General features: G+C 39.9%; 1 protein-coding gene across 1 annotated transcript in view; it reads right to left on the reverse strand.

Annotated features, from left to right (window-relative positions):
* LOC108881212 (adhesion G-protein coupled receptor D2) overlaps nt 1-17,229 on the reverse strand; it is an 84,800-nt gene that overhangs the window by 22,336 nt on the left and 45,235 nt on the right. Inside the window, 2 exon segments of the mRNA XM_018673058.2 lie at nt 13,146-13,281; nt 16,185-16,238. Coding sequence (XP_018528574.1) covers nt 13,146-13,281; nt 16,185-16,238 — 190 coding nt within the window.

The raw sequence follows: 17,229 nt of genomic DNA on the forward strand, positions 1-17,229 counted from the left end.
TCTCCACTTTTGTCACTCTTCTCCCTGTCTGCTTCCATCTGCAATACCTCTTCTTTACTCTTCTCTCTCCTCCACTCTCCTGTGGATCTTTGGCTTGTGTGAACTGATGGTCATGTTTTACGCGCATTTACACAAGACAGGTTGTTCGTTTCTTTTACCAAATGATCTCCCTCACCTGCACATCTGCTGCCATTTAATTAACACTCTGAGGAGGTTCTTTGGGAGCAAAAGCATTGTTATATACAATACAGCAAACACATCCATACAAACTTGCATACATAGATCAATAACTGTGGGGAAAAAATACATTACAATTACATTAACAGGCCAAATTTCTTTCCTCTCATTACAAAGAAAACAGATAAGAAAACTAGATATTGTATGTGTCAGAGATCCTAGCTATCCCGCAACACTTGGGCTCTTATGTTTAAGAAGTTATTTTAAAGTAGTTTTCCATGCACCTCAGTCATTTAAAATAAAAAAATCATATACTACAGATCATAAAACTAATTTCTAAAGTCTTAACTGCAGCAGCCTCGGTTTTAGTTGCATGCACTGAGGCACTAAGATTCAGATGCCACTCTTTAACAGAAACATACCAAGAATGGGTTAGGTGATCTTTACAAGAGTAGAAACTCACTTTGGGCAAACAGAGGATAGGGGAGGCAGGTCAGGGAACACAATTTCAGAGAGCAAAAAACTGTAGTAGGAAGACCAAAGAGTTAGTGAGGTGTTGAAGTCATCACTATGATAAATGATTATTAATTTTACTCTAAACATATGAAAACAAGCTACAACAAATTTTGAGTTTTCATCATCACCCTACTTAATTTCTTCTTACATTTTCCTGCCCATGTGATGATAATTGTTTTAAAACCATATTCTTAGGCAATCTAAAAAACACCTCAGTGCACTGCCTTGAATATACAAGAGAAAGCTGCAAAAACTCACACGCAAGCTCCTACACAACAATGTCCCTCCCTACAAACATATATGCATACTTGCAATCTATCCATCCCTTCACACACACTCACACACATCACCCCTGTGGCACAACATGCTCAGTGTCCTGCTCTTACACCATCAGCAGCATCAGAGGGAGAATCTATATTCTCCCCTCTGTCTTTTGTTCATTTGAGTGACTATGAGGAGCAGCAGCAGCTGCTGCTGCAGCCTCTCTCCCTGCTCATGCTCAGCCAGGGGAAGGCAATAGGTTTAGCAGGCGAGGAGGCGAGGCAGATTTATGGTGCTGGAGGTGACCTCTGGGGCCGTAACACAGTGATGGGTGAGTGGCTCTCAACGGTAAGCTACTGGCACTTGACAAAGTGCCCGAAGCAGAATGAATTTACTTCTCTTTTCCTCAATCATCAAGCAGCCACTGCCCTGACCCCCATCCTGACTGCTATAACAAGATCTCCCATCTCACAAGGGCCTGAAAAATTTACTGTCACATCTACTTTTCAATGAGCTCAAGTGAGCACTTCTTTCACCTTCAGCGGAGCAGGTGCCGGTGTGGAGGAGGGCTAACCTGCCCCAGTGTGTGTTTGAGTGTGTGTTTTATGGGTCGTATGTGTATAAGAGAGAGAGAGACAGAGAGAGAATGAACGTATGCAGAGAAAATTGTGTATACACACATGTACGCTGGTCCACTCGTTTGTTCTGTCACTCACCCAAACTCTCACAATCACATACGCACAGACTGTTACAATCAAATACACACACTTACAAGCTCTAATACAGTACTTGTAAATTACATACATCACAGAAACAAGAACGAGAACATAGGATTGTAATCTTTTGTATGTTTGCACAAATACACACACCAGTATACAGCATAACGGTCCTCCCCTTCTTTCATACTCTATACACTCTGTGTGTGTATGTGTGTGTGTGTGAGAGAGAGAGAGAGGGAGAGAGAGAGAGAGAAAGAGAGAGAGAGAGAGAGAGAGAGAGAGAGAGAAAGAGAATGAGACTGCCAGGCAGGGACACAAAGGGCACTGCTATACGGATGTCAGTAGACACCTCTGCCATTTATATTAGAAGTCAATCTACCTTATCACATCCCTTATACACACGCACACACACATTGGCATCCACACCAGGCATTATGAAGTCTGTGTGTGTGTTTGCCAGCTTTCATCAGCTTGATGGCAGTAGAGTTGGACTTAATGATCCTGATATTTTTTTTTATATGCAGACGATAAATCTTAGTGCACACACATTCAAATTTCACCTTTCTTGCACTCTAGTTGTTGAGGTGAGATCACAGTTAATGTGACGGTGAAAGTAGACCAAACTAAAGATATGCAGTATTTCAGGTACATTAGCAATAAAAAACATATAAAAAATAAAATTAAATAAAACATACAAACATGCATTTCTTTAATTAAATAAATTTGTTTTGGTTATTTTTTTTACTCTCAAGTCAATAGTCAATTTCTATATAATTGGTTTTTAGGGATTATGTGATATTAAAAAGGTAAAATAATAACAAAAATCCAACAAATATATTTTGGTGAAGACTTAAAGAAGACTTAAAGAAATGTAGCAAAAGAGAGAAGAGGAAAAAGAAGAAAAGAGAAACATAAAGGAAAATGTTCTTTGGCCAACTTATCAAGGGATAATGAATGTGTATAATGCTAGTACATGGAAAAAAAATGAATTCTACATGTATTTGTATTTTTCTACATTGCAATAAACTTCACAAACTCAGCAGTAACACATTTTACTGGGGTGGAACATATCAGCTTTCGGAAAGACTGATGGCAAAAACAAAGGGCTTCAATAAACTGTGTCTGCTCAACCTTGCCTTTGCTGTAGACTGAATTTCATTTCAATGATCTCTTGCTGCCAGAGAATCAAACAACATGCAGAAAGTGACTTTAGCTTTAAATTATTTTGACTCAAAGAAGTAGAGCGTTGTATCTTGGGCATTACGTCATTCCTCTAGATATATCCAGATATCTGCACTGTATAATATTACATGACCTGTGCATCTTCATAATTTTAAATTGTATTATTTAGTCTTTTGATTTTTTAATTCCTTGGCAATTGAAATATGCAGTCATAGTTGGCATTTAATCTTGTCTTTTGTCTCTGTAAACAGACACACTGATTTACTGGCAACAGGAAGAGAAAAGTCCCTGATGAAGAATCCACTTGTTTAAACGTTTACCACATCAAACTGTCCATGGATTTAACAGTTACATTGCCAAATCAATACACTCGTACATTAGACAGAAAGAAAGAAAGTTGGTTATGCCAACATTTCATTTTATCAACTTTACTCTTTAAAATGTCATTGCTAATTCAACCTCTTTTCTTTTATAGACCACTCTTTTGCCTGCCCTCACCCACTGAGATAATGTTATCATGATGAAGCAATAAAAATCAATGATTAAGCATGTGTAATTTTCCAGAGAAGATGTATTAAAATTTATTGTCTCTCTCTGGTGAGCCATCACATCAGCCCTGGAGCGGCAGACACTCTGTGGGTTACAACTGAAAATAAAGAAGGGCATTAAAAGCTATTCAATAAGCCACTGTAAAATTGATCAGGCTATAAAAGCTGCTATGCTGCCAACCCACCACCCCCCTCCCCGCCCATCCACTCCAAACTGGGGAATGTGGCTGTGGAGGAGTAGGAGAAGTGATGGAGAGTACGGAAAACAACATAGAGAGAGATGGAGGGAAAAGGAAAAGGAAAAGGACAAAGAAGAGAGACCAAAGTTGACACAGCACTCATTGTATAATCACACAGCAGTTAAACAGTGTGATTTGCCATACTGTACAATCATTAAACCATAACATATACTGTAACTCACACCCACACTGTACAATTTACAATATTATATCAATAAATTCAGCTTAATTTCCTTTAAACTTTCTCTGGTTTTAAAGGTTTGTGGTTTTAAGGTAAATCAAACTGTGAAAACTGTATTACACTACTCCAGTACGGTAAAAATACATTTGCATTCTAAAAAGTAGAGTCCCTTGGGAGCTTTATACCTATACTTCAGAGTCAGTCATAGTATTCTTACTACAGGACAGCTCTAGTGGGACCACCTAAGGCCTAACAACAACTTTGAATAAGTAGGAATTATGTTTTTAATCTCTATTCCAAATAATAGTCTTTTGGGCCCCTTTAGTCTGAGGGTGACAGCACTACATGTCATTGGCACACGTGGTTGCTGAGACAGATGCAGTATCAGCAAAAACGGTTAGTAGCGGACTGAAGAAGAGGAGCCAATCAAAAAATAGCAAGGGGCATGGGTTGTCTGTGTATCAGCCATCTATTGTGCATAAGCTACATAACTGCTGATAGTCAGTCTCCAGACAGCAAATCACCCTTAACTGAGCAAACAACTCTTGGACATAGAATCTGAAGGAAACTCTGGGCACAATGTCATCCGAAAATTGACAAATAAGTATTTTGTTCTGACGTTGGTCTATTCCAACATAAGAAACAAGAGATTTGTTATAGATTATTCATTTTCTGTTATATAAACAGAGCTCTATGATATACTGTGTGTTTGAGCGTTTTCTCATATTTATTTGGAAAACGCGGAGGTCATGCAAGTATATAATCCATGACATTTTTGCTCCTATAACTGCCTGTACAGTTACAAAGTGAGCCTTTAATTTTAGAGGCCCTGTGTGTAGAAAAGTTAATGTAGCATCTTTACATTTGTTCTGAATGTATCAGGTTTGGTTTTTGTCAATTCTTCTGTCAAAAGTCTGTGTGAACGCTATGTGTAGTCCATGTCTCTGAGACAGCTTCTTGGATTCCATCACTAGAAGTCGCTAAAGTCCATTAAAGTGGACATCATCTCCAATTCAATGCAGTGATTTGTTCACTTGCTCACTGTTAAGTGCTTCTGACCTCAAACGAGAGGCCAAAAGACCGACAGATGGTAAAGTACTTGTAAAATTTTAACTCTGGCCGGTGATACCCCAATCACACCAGGACTGTGACACAAGTACCTGGCACTACAATTATTTCTTTTGCTCTGTGTTGAAACATCCAGGTGTTAAGTTCAAATACACCAGGTTAGCTACAATGGAGTCAAAGGAGAAACCATTTTCATCTGATCAGCCCCTCCCCCCAAAAAAACAAATCAAGCCCAACTGAGGCCCACACCACAGATCAAGATCAGGTGCAAAAAACTCCCAGAAAGGGGGAAAAACACTGCACAACCACCCCTGGAGATCCACTGTTTGATGAAATATATGGACAGTATGTTGCCTGGGCCTTTCTACTGCCAACTCAAAAGAATAATAATAATAATAATAATAATTTTTACAAGAAATGAGGAAAATTCCAGTGGCGAGGAGTGGTGCTGTCGGCTGGATCAGTGGAAGTGGCCTGGCAAACGGCGTTTTTCTTTTAACTTTCAATTCTCCTAAGCATGCGTGCTTCACAGCCCCTAGGGCTATTGCCTTTCTCAATCTGTCCCTGGAGAGGCAGGAGTTATGGTCCCTGTCGATTGAGGAGAAAGGGATGTTATTCCCCTGTCACCTCCTGGTCGCGCCGCCATCCTCCCTGCCCTGATCTACGGCCTAACCCCCCCCCCCCCCCACCCCCTTCCTCCCTCCCTCTTCCCCACTTTGGTTTGTCGTAAGCTGCCGACTATGTCGTTGCCATGGGCTGTTGAGATGAGGACGAGGAAAAAATGTTCTGGGGGGTGGGGGTAGAGGTGCTGATATTGGTTTAGAGGTGCGGTTGGCAGCTGCACGATGTTAGTAGTGGTGAATGGTTTAGTACTGTGTTAACACTCTTGCAGAAAATTGGTGTTTGTGAGTGTGTGTGTGCTTTTGTGCAAACAGTGAATACATGCAGGATAAGAAGGAAGGAGGGACTATTTGTGACGTAGACTAAATGATTTTTATATAAAAAATATTGTATAGTGCAGCTTTATACAATGTCTATTTACTAAGACTGAGTGTAGAGTTTCCTCTTTGCAGGAGAAGGGGGCAATGGCATGAGCCAGGGGGTACAATGAGACAGCTTGGCCCAGGGGAGGTGACCTGCCCCAGGGCACATATAGGTCCTTGACTGACACCCTTGATAGGGGAGCAGTGACAGGGTTAAACATGAAAGGTAGTTAGCGAACGGTAGAGTGTGATCAAAGGCGTGGTGGTTGTTAACTCTGTGTCACAGGGGTCCCTGTTGGTTTGGTTTCATTATGGGCAGCTGACCGCTGAACGGAATTGTATCAATTCAATGTCAGAGAATTTTAAAAATGCCACAATTTGATTTAATCTTGTTTGGTTTCAACTTCATAACAATGTTGTCTTTTATTTCATGTGGTGGGGCTTTAATTTTTGGAAACAAATTTTTTGTTTATTTAGACAGTAGGAAAGCTGAGGGGAGCAAAATAACAGGCAGACACAATGAAGGATGTTTTGGTGGGACTGAGGCTTACACCAGCAGGTTTACATGTTGGCTCAAGATGGGGGCATTAACCACTGCAACATCTCTGGATACGTACAACACCAATAACAATCCTTGAAGAGACAAAAGCTTGGCTGTAAAGTACTGAAATTTGTCTGGACAAGTTTGCATGCATGTTCCAATATGTGAGTTGTGGTTTCTAAAAAGCTCCTTTGGAGAAAATGTCTCATGGTTTTGTTCTTTGGTTTAGCTGAAAGAGGAACTATCGAGATTCAACAAACTGCAGGCCCCCTTAAACCACCAACACCACCAATGAACATCAGCACAGACATCACTACACCTGACACACGCTCAACAGAGAACTTCCAGAGCTCTATGTAGCTCAGCGCCATTTCCATACTGGTAAGTGCTCAGCCTCTTTTAGGTACTGTTGCACCTAAGGCAAATCTTGAGTTTGTGAGGGTCTCTCTGGGTGAAGGAATAAATAAATAAGCAGATAAATAGATGAATAACCCAGAGGAATGGGAGCCCATGCGGCTTGGTCATCCATCATATATCCTATTACCCCGCACTCAGCAGCACCTGCAGTATGTATAATGCAGTCAACCTCCATAAGCAGATACAAATTCAACTCTTTTCCTCCTCAATTTGTTATATCTGACAACAACACAGCTTCTACCTTGTTGTTTCTTTGAATTATGAATAGATTCCCTTCACCAGACTTTCGCCTGTGCGTGGATAGCGTAGCGCTGTTATGCAGAACAGCTGCGGAAAACAAATTTGAGAAGCCTGGTGCGCTTTGTAGCGGCTGGGCGAATATGCATAAACAGTTGCGCTTAAAGCCACTTAAGAACAACCAAATGGGCTCAATATTTCATCTCTGGATTTGTTTCATTGGGTGTGATGAATATGAAGTGCCAGAATGTAGTATGAGTGCAGTAAATGCAGTTGTTTAAGTGTTTCAAATGATCCAAGAGTGTTTTTGAGATTTTTCACACAACAGTGAGAAATAGCAGATGAGTGCTTTAACTGACAATTTAAATCTTAATTCCTGACACCAAGATTTTTTTCCTTTATTTAGCCATGACACAAACTGAGAGAATAAAGGGAATATAAGGAGACGGAAGAGAGGGAGCAGAAGAAAGAAGAAAGAAAAGCTAGCGGGTAAATACAAATTAACAAATCAGATCGAAGAGTAAGAGAGAGAGAGTGAGAGAAAAACTAAGAAGGAGAGAGGAAGAGGAATGTAAATACATGGCAAACCGATAGCACATTTTGACTGCTGCCTGTTTGTTTGGGTATTTACACTGTGAGGCTACAATCAAGTCCTCAAAGCTTCAGCCCACACGACAAGAGCCCATTTCAGGGCCACACATCCTCTAAACAGCCAAGCCAACAAGCCAAATCTCAATCCACATTCAAACACACACACACACACACACACACACACACACACACAAAAACCCAAAGTCATATCCACTTAGTTGTCCATTACTTCAAAATACAAAAAGGATGCAGGGAAAATTTATAATTTGTGCACAGAGAGAAGGCGGGATAAGACGAGCTTTGAGGAAGTGATTTTTTTGGGGGGACTTGGCTGAACTTTTGAGCCCTGTTTGGTTAGAGCAGATGTAGAATTAGTACACATCACTTTGCATCAGTGAGACATTGAACACAAGCTGCCGCTCAGAGGCCAAATACCTCTCTGTCACACCAACACAGACACGCACACCTCTCCTCCCGTGTCTGTGATTCTGCTGTGGTAATTATCAATGTGATGTCAACTCCCACAGCTACAACGTCTTTTCTTCCTAAAACATGTTTGATGTCTCTAAATACCAGTGGCCTCTTACACCAGTCGAAACTAATAGAAAACACAATCAGTCTTATACTATAAAAGTCTGTTACTCTGCCCCAGTATATGAATTCTAACTTCTGTTTTTAAATTGACCAGTAACAGTTCACAGTTCTTGCAAGGTTCAAAACAAATCTCAGACCACACAGACACTTTATTTATGTCTGAATACAGTAATCCTTTGATTAAAAGAAACAGTGTTGTAGTATACTAGTTCATGTTAGAGGAATTTGTCTTAGAAGTGAGAACATATTGCACACTAACACAGTGTGAACACAGTACAAGGATATCAGCACTTAACACTAACTGGGTAAGACATGCAAGTTCAATCACACATTCATGCATGTAGTATACTGAAGTGACAGTCAATTTTAAATATTTGAAATCATAACACATTTGTGCCACAATAACCACATGCACATCCAAATGAGAAAAAATTCCAAAGAAAAGAAACAAAGAAAAAGGTCAAGCAGCAGTCACCTAACAGCTGCTGCTTTTAAAAAAAAAAAAAAAAAAAAAAACTGAAATGTCTTTTACTGAAGTTTCCCACAAGTTCATATATCTCAAAAATCTGTCAGAGTGGCACATCTGTTGATAGTGATATTGTGATATGAGACAACATATAATTTGGGAGTTTAACTATTGTAGAACTGTGCTACAAATGATTTGCACAGCTATGCTATATGAGCTTATAATGTTGTTTTAGCTGATTTTATGTCTTACTCACTGAAATTTTCTTGTGTGTAAATATCTTCTGACAGGATCAATATTAATCCTTAAAACATGATCATTTTTCCTTGATATGTAACGACATTGAGGTAATTTATTGAAAATACTGTGACGTGACTTTCGCACCATTGCACAGTCCTATCCATAGCACATGATCCACAGAAGTGGACTTGCAAATAGAGCGACTGATTCAACAGCAAGCACCCAGATGAAATTGCTGCAAACATACTGTCATTCCACAAGGGAATGTTTCATTTTAAATATATAGATTTTTTTGGAACAGGCGATCCTGTTGCATGTCAATGAGCTGGGCTAAACATGCATGACAAGTGATGGTGTATGGGTGGAGGGAGGTAGAGGGAAGTCAACCCCACGGTCAGAGAAAGACCTGTGTGTAATCTGCAGAAGATGCATGCAATAGACCGCCACACTACTTTATCTACAAGGCCCCTAATTGTGAGCGATGCTGAGGAACACATGTTAGGAAAAGAGGAAGGGGAAGGAGTGTCAGATGTCAGCAATGTGCAGGCATATGGTTCCTACAAGTTGGGTTACATAAACTGAAAATGACACCAGAAATCAAGTTTGCTACAAGGCACTTGTGAGGACTGCATGATACTACACAATACTGTACCTTTCCTGCATCATAGTCACTTAAACGTAAACTGGTGATTACAATGAGGACAGAGCAACAATTGATCAGCTGGTTTATCTATTACTGCCTGTCAGTACTTCAAAATTTAAATCACATCACATAAAATCCTGTTTAAACTCCAGCATCTACAAAAAATGTGATATTAAAAAGACATTAAGGGCAAGTGTTATCACCACTGCACAATCAAATACTGACACATATTGAACATGAAAAGCACTACTGTAATTACCTAGAAATAAAACAACACCTACAGTCCAGTCATACCCTGTTTTATGCAAAGGTGACCCCACAGAAAAACGCAGTGACCTTTTGAATTTGTAACATGAGCTATAAAAGAAAGATAACTGCTTGGCCATCTTTGCTCGTTGGGGAGGAGGCTTTAACAAAGCAAGAAGATGACGTGAGGTAACACTGGTGACCCGACATATTATTCTTACTTAAAAGGGCTCGCAACCTTCAGCTTAGCCATTGTGTGGGGGCCATCTCATCAGGAATGCAACACTCATTCACATACTCAACCACCCACACAACCCTTCCCCTTTCAATTCAAATCCTGCCACACTTCTCCCCCCTATTCCTCTATTATTCCTTCATTATAAACTTGTCCTTCTCTTGTGCTCACAGCAAATATGTGCTTTATTTTGTTCATATTTTTCACCATGTACCCTCAACACAGACCGCTGTCTGCCTTGGACATTTGCGCCAACCAACTTGAGTAAACAGAAAAGATGGAAAAGGCTTAAAGGTATCAAAAGCAAAACACTCTTCCACCACACACACACACACACACACACACACACACACACACACACACACACACACACACACACACACACACACACTACAAGAGGGGGTTGACCTTGTACATGCAACATACCACTATCACTTAGGAGATGCTGTGGTTATTGTTAGGAAAAATGGGGCCCATCTGTTTGTTTGTTGCTTCATATTAAGAAGACACATTGTACCATATGTGGAAAGTATGGTCAAAATAAGGGCATCATCATTGTCACCAACACTTTCCATAAACCAAGATTTTGCTTATTCTCGTCCTGGAATGATTTGCTTTTTTAAAAACAATGTTACTTGACTGAAAATGACAGAGATTCTGCAAAAAATTAAAAATAAAAATATTGCTTGCTAAAGGCTAAATGATTTTGTAAGTTAGAAATAACGTATGATGAAGTTGATAACTGATTTACTCAAACATTATCAAACTGTTCACTCTTCCTCCAGAGAAGCTAGTCAAACAAATAAGTGCTGATATGATTTAATAAATGTCTAGATAATAAAAAAATACAAAAAAGACTAACTGAATAAAACATTCTAATACAGTATCTTCAATATCTAAAGTTTTTCTAAGCTTTCTAAACTCCTTTTTAATTGCACTTTTCTTCTCCTTCTTCACAATATGTCTACATACATGTTAGTTCATAGCCTAGTGTGAAAGCAAATATTCAGTCACCTCTGTTGCAGTATAACATTATAGTTAGATGGACTCGTCATGACGATTAGTCACTGTCTATTGAGAGAGGATCTTTGCCTCTGTGGGTCCCACCTGTATAACAATATGCATACAGTATCATTAGTTTGTAGTGTATGAGCATTTTGTTCCTAGCACTCAGTCACACGGAGCCGATCGCATTTGCATGTTGTAGCATTGAGTCAGGAGCAGATTGGAGGGGCAGCAAATGGGCTGAATAATATCATCTGACAATCGATTATTTCAGCAATCCTGTTACATCACAAACATTATCGTTGCTGCCGAGTTTGATTTGTCGGGTTGCGATGGAAGTTCAGTCATGTAAATGTGGCGTAGGGACCGCTTTAACAACTGCGTGCTGAGTGAATGGAAGAGACAGTAATAGTGTCAGGGACCATGCAAATCACCTGCAAAGGAAACGCTGTAAATCACAGTGTGAGAGGTGCACAGAGCAGCAACAAGCAGCAATAACACACAGCACATGTGCTACTCAAATGTGGATAACATTATTGTACAAGTCATAAATCATAGTATTTACCAGATGAGAGTACCATGCATTATGTGATATTCAACTGTTCTATCTCCATTGTCAATAAATGAAATAAAGGGTTTTCTCTAAAACATTGTGACGACATTATATCTCAAGAATTAGCATAGGTTTTCCCACAAATGGGGTGTCATAACCTAAACACTGCCCAATCAGATCTGTTATTATTTATGACACACTTTTTTTAGAGCTGTTATTTAAGCAGACACATATTTATACATCTCTCTCTCATATCTCTCATATTTTTCCCCTTTTTTCTTTTGACCGATTTAATCGCTTTTGCAAATAAATAAACACAAGTGAAAAGCACAAATTCTTCAGTGCTGTAAATGCGTCATCAACTGTGGCAATACGACAAGTGACACTAAGACCAGCTTTAAGTAACAGAATGAAACCAGGGATCGACCTCTCCCTCTCATTCCCTGCCTTGAAACTGGTGTCTCCAATATTTTCCACAACCAAATGACTCTTAACTCTGCTGAGTGTAGCATGGGTCAGGCAGCTAGATTGAGGCCAGGGTGTCTGGTTAGTGTTAAAGTTTAACAGCAGATTTCAGATGTCTGATTTCACTCAACAGGCCAGTCACTACTCTCTGTTTCTGTGAGCACCTTGCAGTAATACCTTGCAGATATGCCAGTGGGGCAACAGTGGGGGAATACACATTTATACAGTATACATAGCTAAGAAATGATTCTACTTTATGATAATTTGGAAGGCTGTGGTCTAATATTTTGATCATACATTTCTATCAATTGAAGACAGACTAAATATTAAAAATACCTCTCAGTGTGATGCAGTTAGAAATTGACAGCACCACAAACTAACTGCTGCTTCAAAAATGACTATATAGTTGATCTAACACCTCTATAAAACAGATGTTTAAAAACATAACAAAGACACTATTTATTGCAGTGCTGTTGTATAAGACTGCGTTAGTTTTAGCTAGATGTACCTAATAAACTGCAACTGATCAAATGTCTGTCTGTGTGTCACCAAGTGGGCATCTGCGCAGCCTTCGTTTGCCATCTACCCACACACACACACACACTCATGCCACAAATGAGCTCTCAACACTTGTTAATACCACTGAAAGAAGCGAGGCCAGCAGAGTAATCAAATTAGCAAGCAATCTATTGCCTTTCTATTATGTTCTAAAAACAGCTGTTTCAAATCCTATTATTCACCCTGATCAACAAAACACCAAATGTAAATGTGTTTAAAAAATTAACAGTTAACCAGAAGTCGTAGTAATTGCCTGACTGCAGTGACAGCATTTGTGAGTTATATCCTACTTAAGATTAAAGCACAGATGTTTTGTGAACACTGAATACAGTCTTCCAAGATGGCACCCTAATCACACCTATGAAAGTTGCTCACCCAGTGCATATGCTGAAAATTTTTTTTGGGGGGGGGGTTTCTGCATTTTTGGCCTCAACACATATACATGATTTTATTTTTAATAGTTCTGGTCTGACAACACACCTTCAGTCCTCTCTTCCTCCTTGCTGCAAGTGTAGGAAGGGGTAGTCTCCTCCTCCTGGCTTGGGGTAGTTCCAAGCGGGAAACTGACAGGACGAGAGCTGGTAACTGAGCTCGATGGTCGGGAACTGGCACAGTTCTGTAAGAAATGAGAAGGCAGAGTTAGCTGCGGGAGATCACTGCACAGTTAGAAAGATTAACAGCAGGTTTTTTCGATTTTCACTTTTGATTTTTGATAAACATTTTCCTCTGATTACCAAGTATGGTATACATTTCATTATTAAGCAGTCAGAATTAGTAATGGACATTAAAAAGATGTCATGGGCTATTGTTGACTGCTAAATTGTCTTTCCGACAATTCCATCACCAGACCTTTCTTCACACGTGTTTTGCAGACAGACCAAAATAAACGGCAATCACCAGAACTGAAGAGAGAAAAATATACGCACTACTACATGTCATTGTAAGTCACTCTGACCAGTGCTGCCAGCAACAAAAATTAATGGAACTTCATTAATAGTCTTTTATCAAGTAAGCCCAACATCACGCTATACCTCAGCTATTTTTATAGTACCAGACGAAGACTAAAAAATAAACAACAACTTTCAATTGTCCACCTGTGAAAATCAAATGCTAGTCCAATTAATTTTGGTGACGCCAAGACTGATTCTGACCAACTCCTAACTTCCTATATCTTGTCAAAACTCGAATGAAGATCAAAAAAACTAATCCGCTTCCAATTTATATCTATATTTCAGTGGTGTCAGGGGCATGGAGTATTGAGAGGGGGTTGTTTTTTATTTGGGTCCTGCAACTGACAGCTTTATTTCACAAAGCAATCTGGCTGTGTGTGTACAAGAGGGAGGTCAGGGTGGGTCAGGAGGCACTTGGTATCAAACAGGCAAGCTACACTGGTCAAAGTGGCTCTGCGTGTGTGTGTGTGTGTGTGTGTGTGTGTGTGTATAAAACCCCACCCACCGGGGATAAAAAAGCTGTGTGTGTGACCCACGCCCATGTAGAGGGCTACTACAAGGAAGAGGGCTAAAGAGGTCGACAGAAGTGTGGAATTAAAGAGGGGAGAGTGTGTGATTAGGTTTGGTGGAATTTATGTGAGAGGTTGTCGAGGTCAGAGGTGCGTCATATCACTGTATCAGGAGCAATATATAGTTAAATTGTTTTTAAAATATTTAAATGATTGTTAATGGTTTTTTGCTATGATATGTCATACACAATACATTTGATCTGATGTGATGTTTTTCTCTTTAGATACAATCAATTACTGTTGCTGTACTGTATCAACCTGCTGTTTCACCTTCCATAACAAATCTACATCAAGCACTGTAATTCAAGAGACATTAGAACATCTGTAAGATCAATTGTAGGGTGGCTTTGACCTTAGCAAGACTTCACATTGGTTGTTTATAATGTAAGTGATTAGGAAATAAAAGGGGACAATGAAAATAAGCTATTTTTTAATTCAAATAACTACTCTACATCCTTAAATTGTAGTTGAAATCAAAGTGAATTATCCCCTTGGGTTAACCCGCCAATTGTTGCAAATAATACAACATATAAACCCCTCTATCTCCGACAAGTGCCATTTGTCTTCAAATGACCCCATATGCAGTAACACCACCAAAGCCTCTTTATCCCTCACCTAGCGAGGCACGATATCCAATCCTACATTTTACAACAATGGGATATATAGGGGCATGTGCGGTCATCTAGAGCCAAATGTCTCCTATCTAACCAAAGGACAGGTAGATACAGTATTTCAAGCAGGATTTATGGCACAAAATAGCATTAGCTAAAAACCGTCAGGCGGCAGTGATGGCTAAAAAACGCATTCTGGTAGCGGAACCCGGCAAGATTGGAAAATTGCCACCACGAGTCGGGAGAGAAAGCAGTAAAAATGACGGTAAATGTGAGGGCCTCACTGATAACATGAGCAGCCAATATATCAGACTGCACCTGGTAGCAAGGGACCCCCGGGGGCCCCCTCCACCCACCCGACACGCAGACACAAACACACAGACAGACACACACACACACACATTAATCACACACGCACTTTAATTCATCTATTTATTTATTTTATCTCTTCTCATCCATACAGCGTCCATCTCTGATTGGGGTGAGGGTCAAAAGGAAATAGGTGTACCCTGATATTTTAAATATCAATCTGACGCCAGAAATGGTTTCATTTCTTCTTCAAAGACCTGATGTGCCTGTAAATTGGGGATACTGTGGGGGGGCACATACAGTGTGTGTGGGTCAGAGTGCAGTGGGAGGGATGTGTGCCGGCCATAAAGTGCAACACGACAACCTGGAAAGAGGAGTGGCGTTAATGTGACCACTCATAAGCAACAAGATGCATTTTGTGTGTGGGCTTATGTGTGTGTGTGTGAGGAATGTAGAGTGATAAGAGTGGGTGTTTGTCAAGGTACCAGGGTCTATAATTTTCTGCATGTGTGGTATGTGCCTGTTTGTGTGTGCCAGAGACTATTAACTACTTTTAAAAGTGCTCTGCATAGGCTATGATCTTCCCAGACACCCCCCCCACATGCGCGCGCGCGCGCGCACACACACACACACACACACACACACACACAAACCGCAGCATCCGACCATTTCAGCCAAACAGCACCGTCCAACAAGGTATAAATACTGTCCTGACACTTTAATGTCAGGGGACGGCTTGTCCTGGATTAGAAACTTGTAACCCACCGCAGAGCTTGACATTGCTGGGATGAAGGTGCTGCAATGGGCAGAGTGAGGAGGGGGGATGGCTATTATGAAGGGTCTACGTTTGATGTATAAGGGCATCTAACATGGACTGTCGACTAGTGAGAGGCTAGCAGCTGTGCAATGTTGCTTTGTGGCCAGCTTTCATTGGCATTGCTGGAGTAGTGATTTTTTTCCATGAGAAGCAAAAGCTGTAAGGAAAATTGAGTCTGCTGCACTAGCGTGTTACAGAGACACACTCACAAAGGAATATGGACACACACACACTTATTGACAAGAAAATAGAGGATTACATACTGAAAAATTAAGTGCTTTTCTCCTCTCCTTGATCCTGTTGACCGTGCTCCGAACCTGAAAGAAAGAAGGAAAGAGAGAGATAAGTGTGTGTGACACAGTACTCAATGAAACACACTCACAATGAATCAAAACAAATAATCTTTCACAGTAAATGCCTGCGAGCACCTAAAGTGTAAAATGGAGAAAGGAGAAAAGAATGTGTAACTAAAATAACAAATTTTAAGCATTAGCTTGCAGACACTGACGGGCAGTGGTTGGGGAGCTGTGTGTCTGTGTGTGTGTGTTTGTGTGTGAGGGTGTTCCAGTATGTCCCAGTAGCTAATGGGACTTGAAAGTGACACATAGAGCCGGCAAACTAAGGAGACGACTTCAAGCTATCATCTGTCAACACGGAGCGCCGGGACCAACAAATGGAGCTATTGGAGGAGAAGGGACCGCCCTAGCAGAACAGATTACATTTTTACACTCTGGATGAAACAGTTTACTGCACACTGTCATTTAACACACACAATACCAGACAAGAATTTTATAGATTTTACAGATATAAAGTATACATACACACAATTTCAGTATATAGTTGATTATATTTAAGTGTCTAATTTCATGTATCTTTTTTTTATTAACTGTATTTTGTAATTTAATCCATCAACATATTTATGACTGACTCATATTATCAACAAATATTTCATGTAAATATTGTATGATTAATGTCACATCATACAAGACAATAATCAAGCAACTGAATGTGTCAGTCCACTGAATAAAACACTGCATTTACCCCTGAAATACTTTTGTCTGCATAAAATAAAAATTATGTGCTTGTAACTTTACGGTCGCACAATTTTACAGATCATTAACACACACACAAACACACACAAAAATAAATATCAAATTACTTCTACATATTCTTAAGGAAGGGCAAAGGAGGAATGTAAACAACATGATATAAAAAAAGGTATTTTGTCACAGAGCTACAAATTAATGAATTATTTCCATGTTAGAAAGTTATGATCCTTAATTTAGTAATAACAGGATGTTAATTTTG

The sequence above is a fragment of the Lates calcarifer genome, linkage group LG17 (genome assembly GCF_001640805.2).
Source record: "Lates calcarifer isolate ASB-BC8 linkage group LG17, TLL_Latcal_v3, whole genome shotgun sequence".
NCBI classification, from domain to species: Eukaryota; Metazoa; Chordata; class Actinopteri; family Centropomidae; genus Lates; species Lates calcarifer.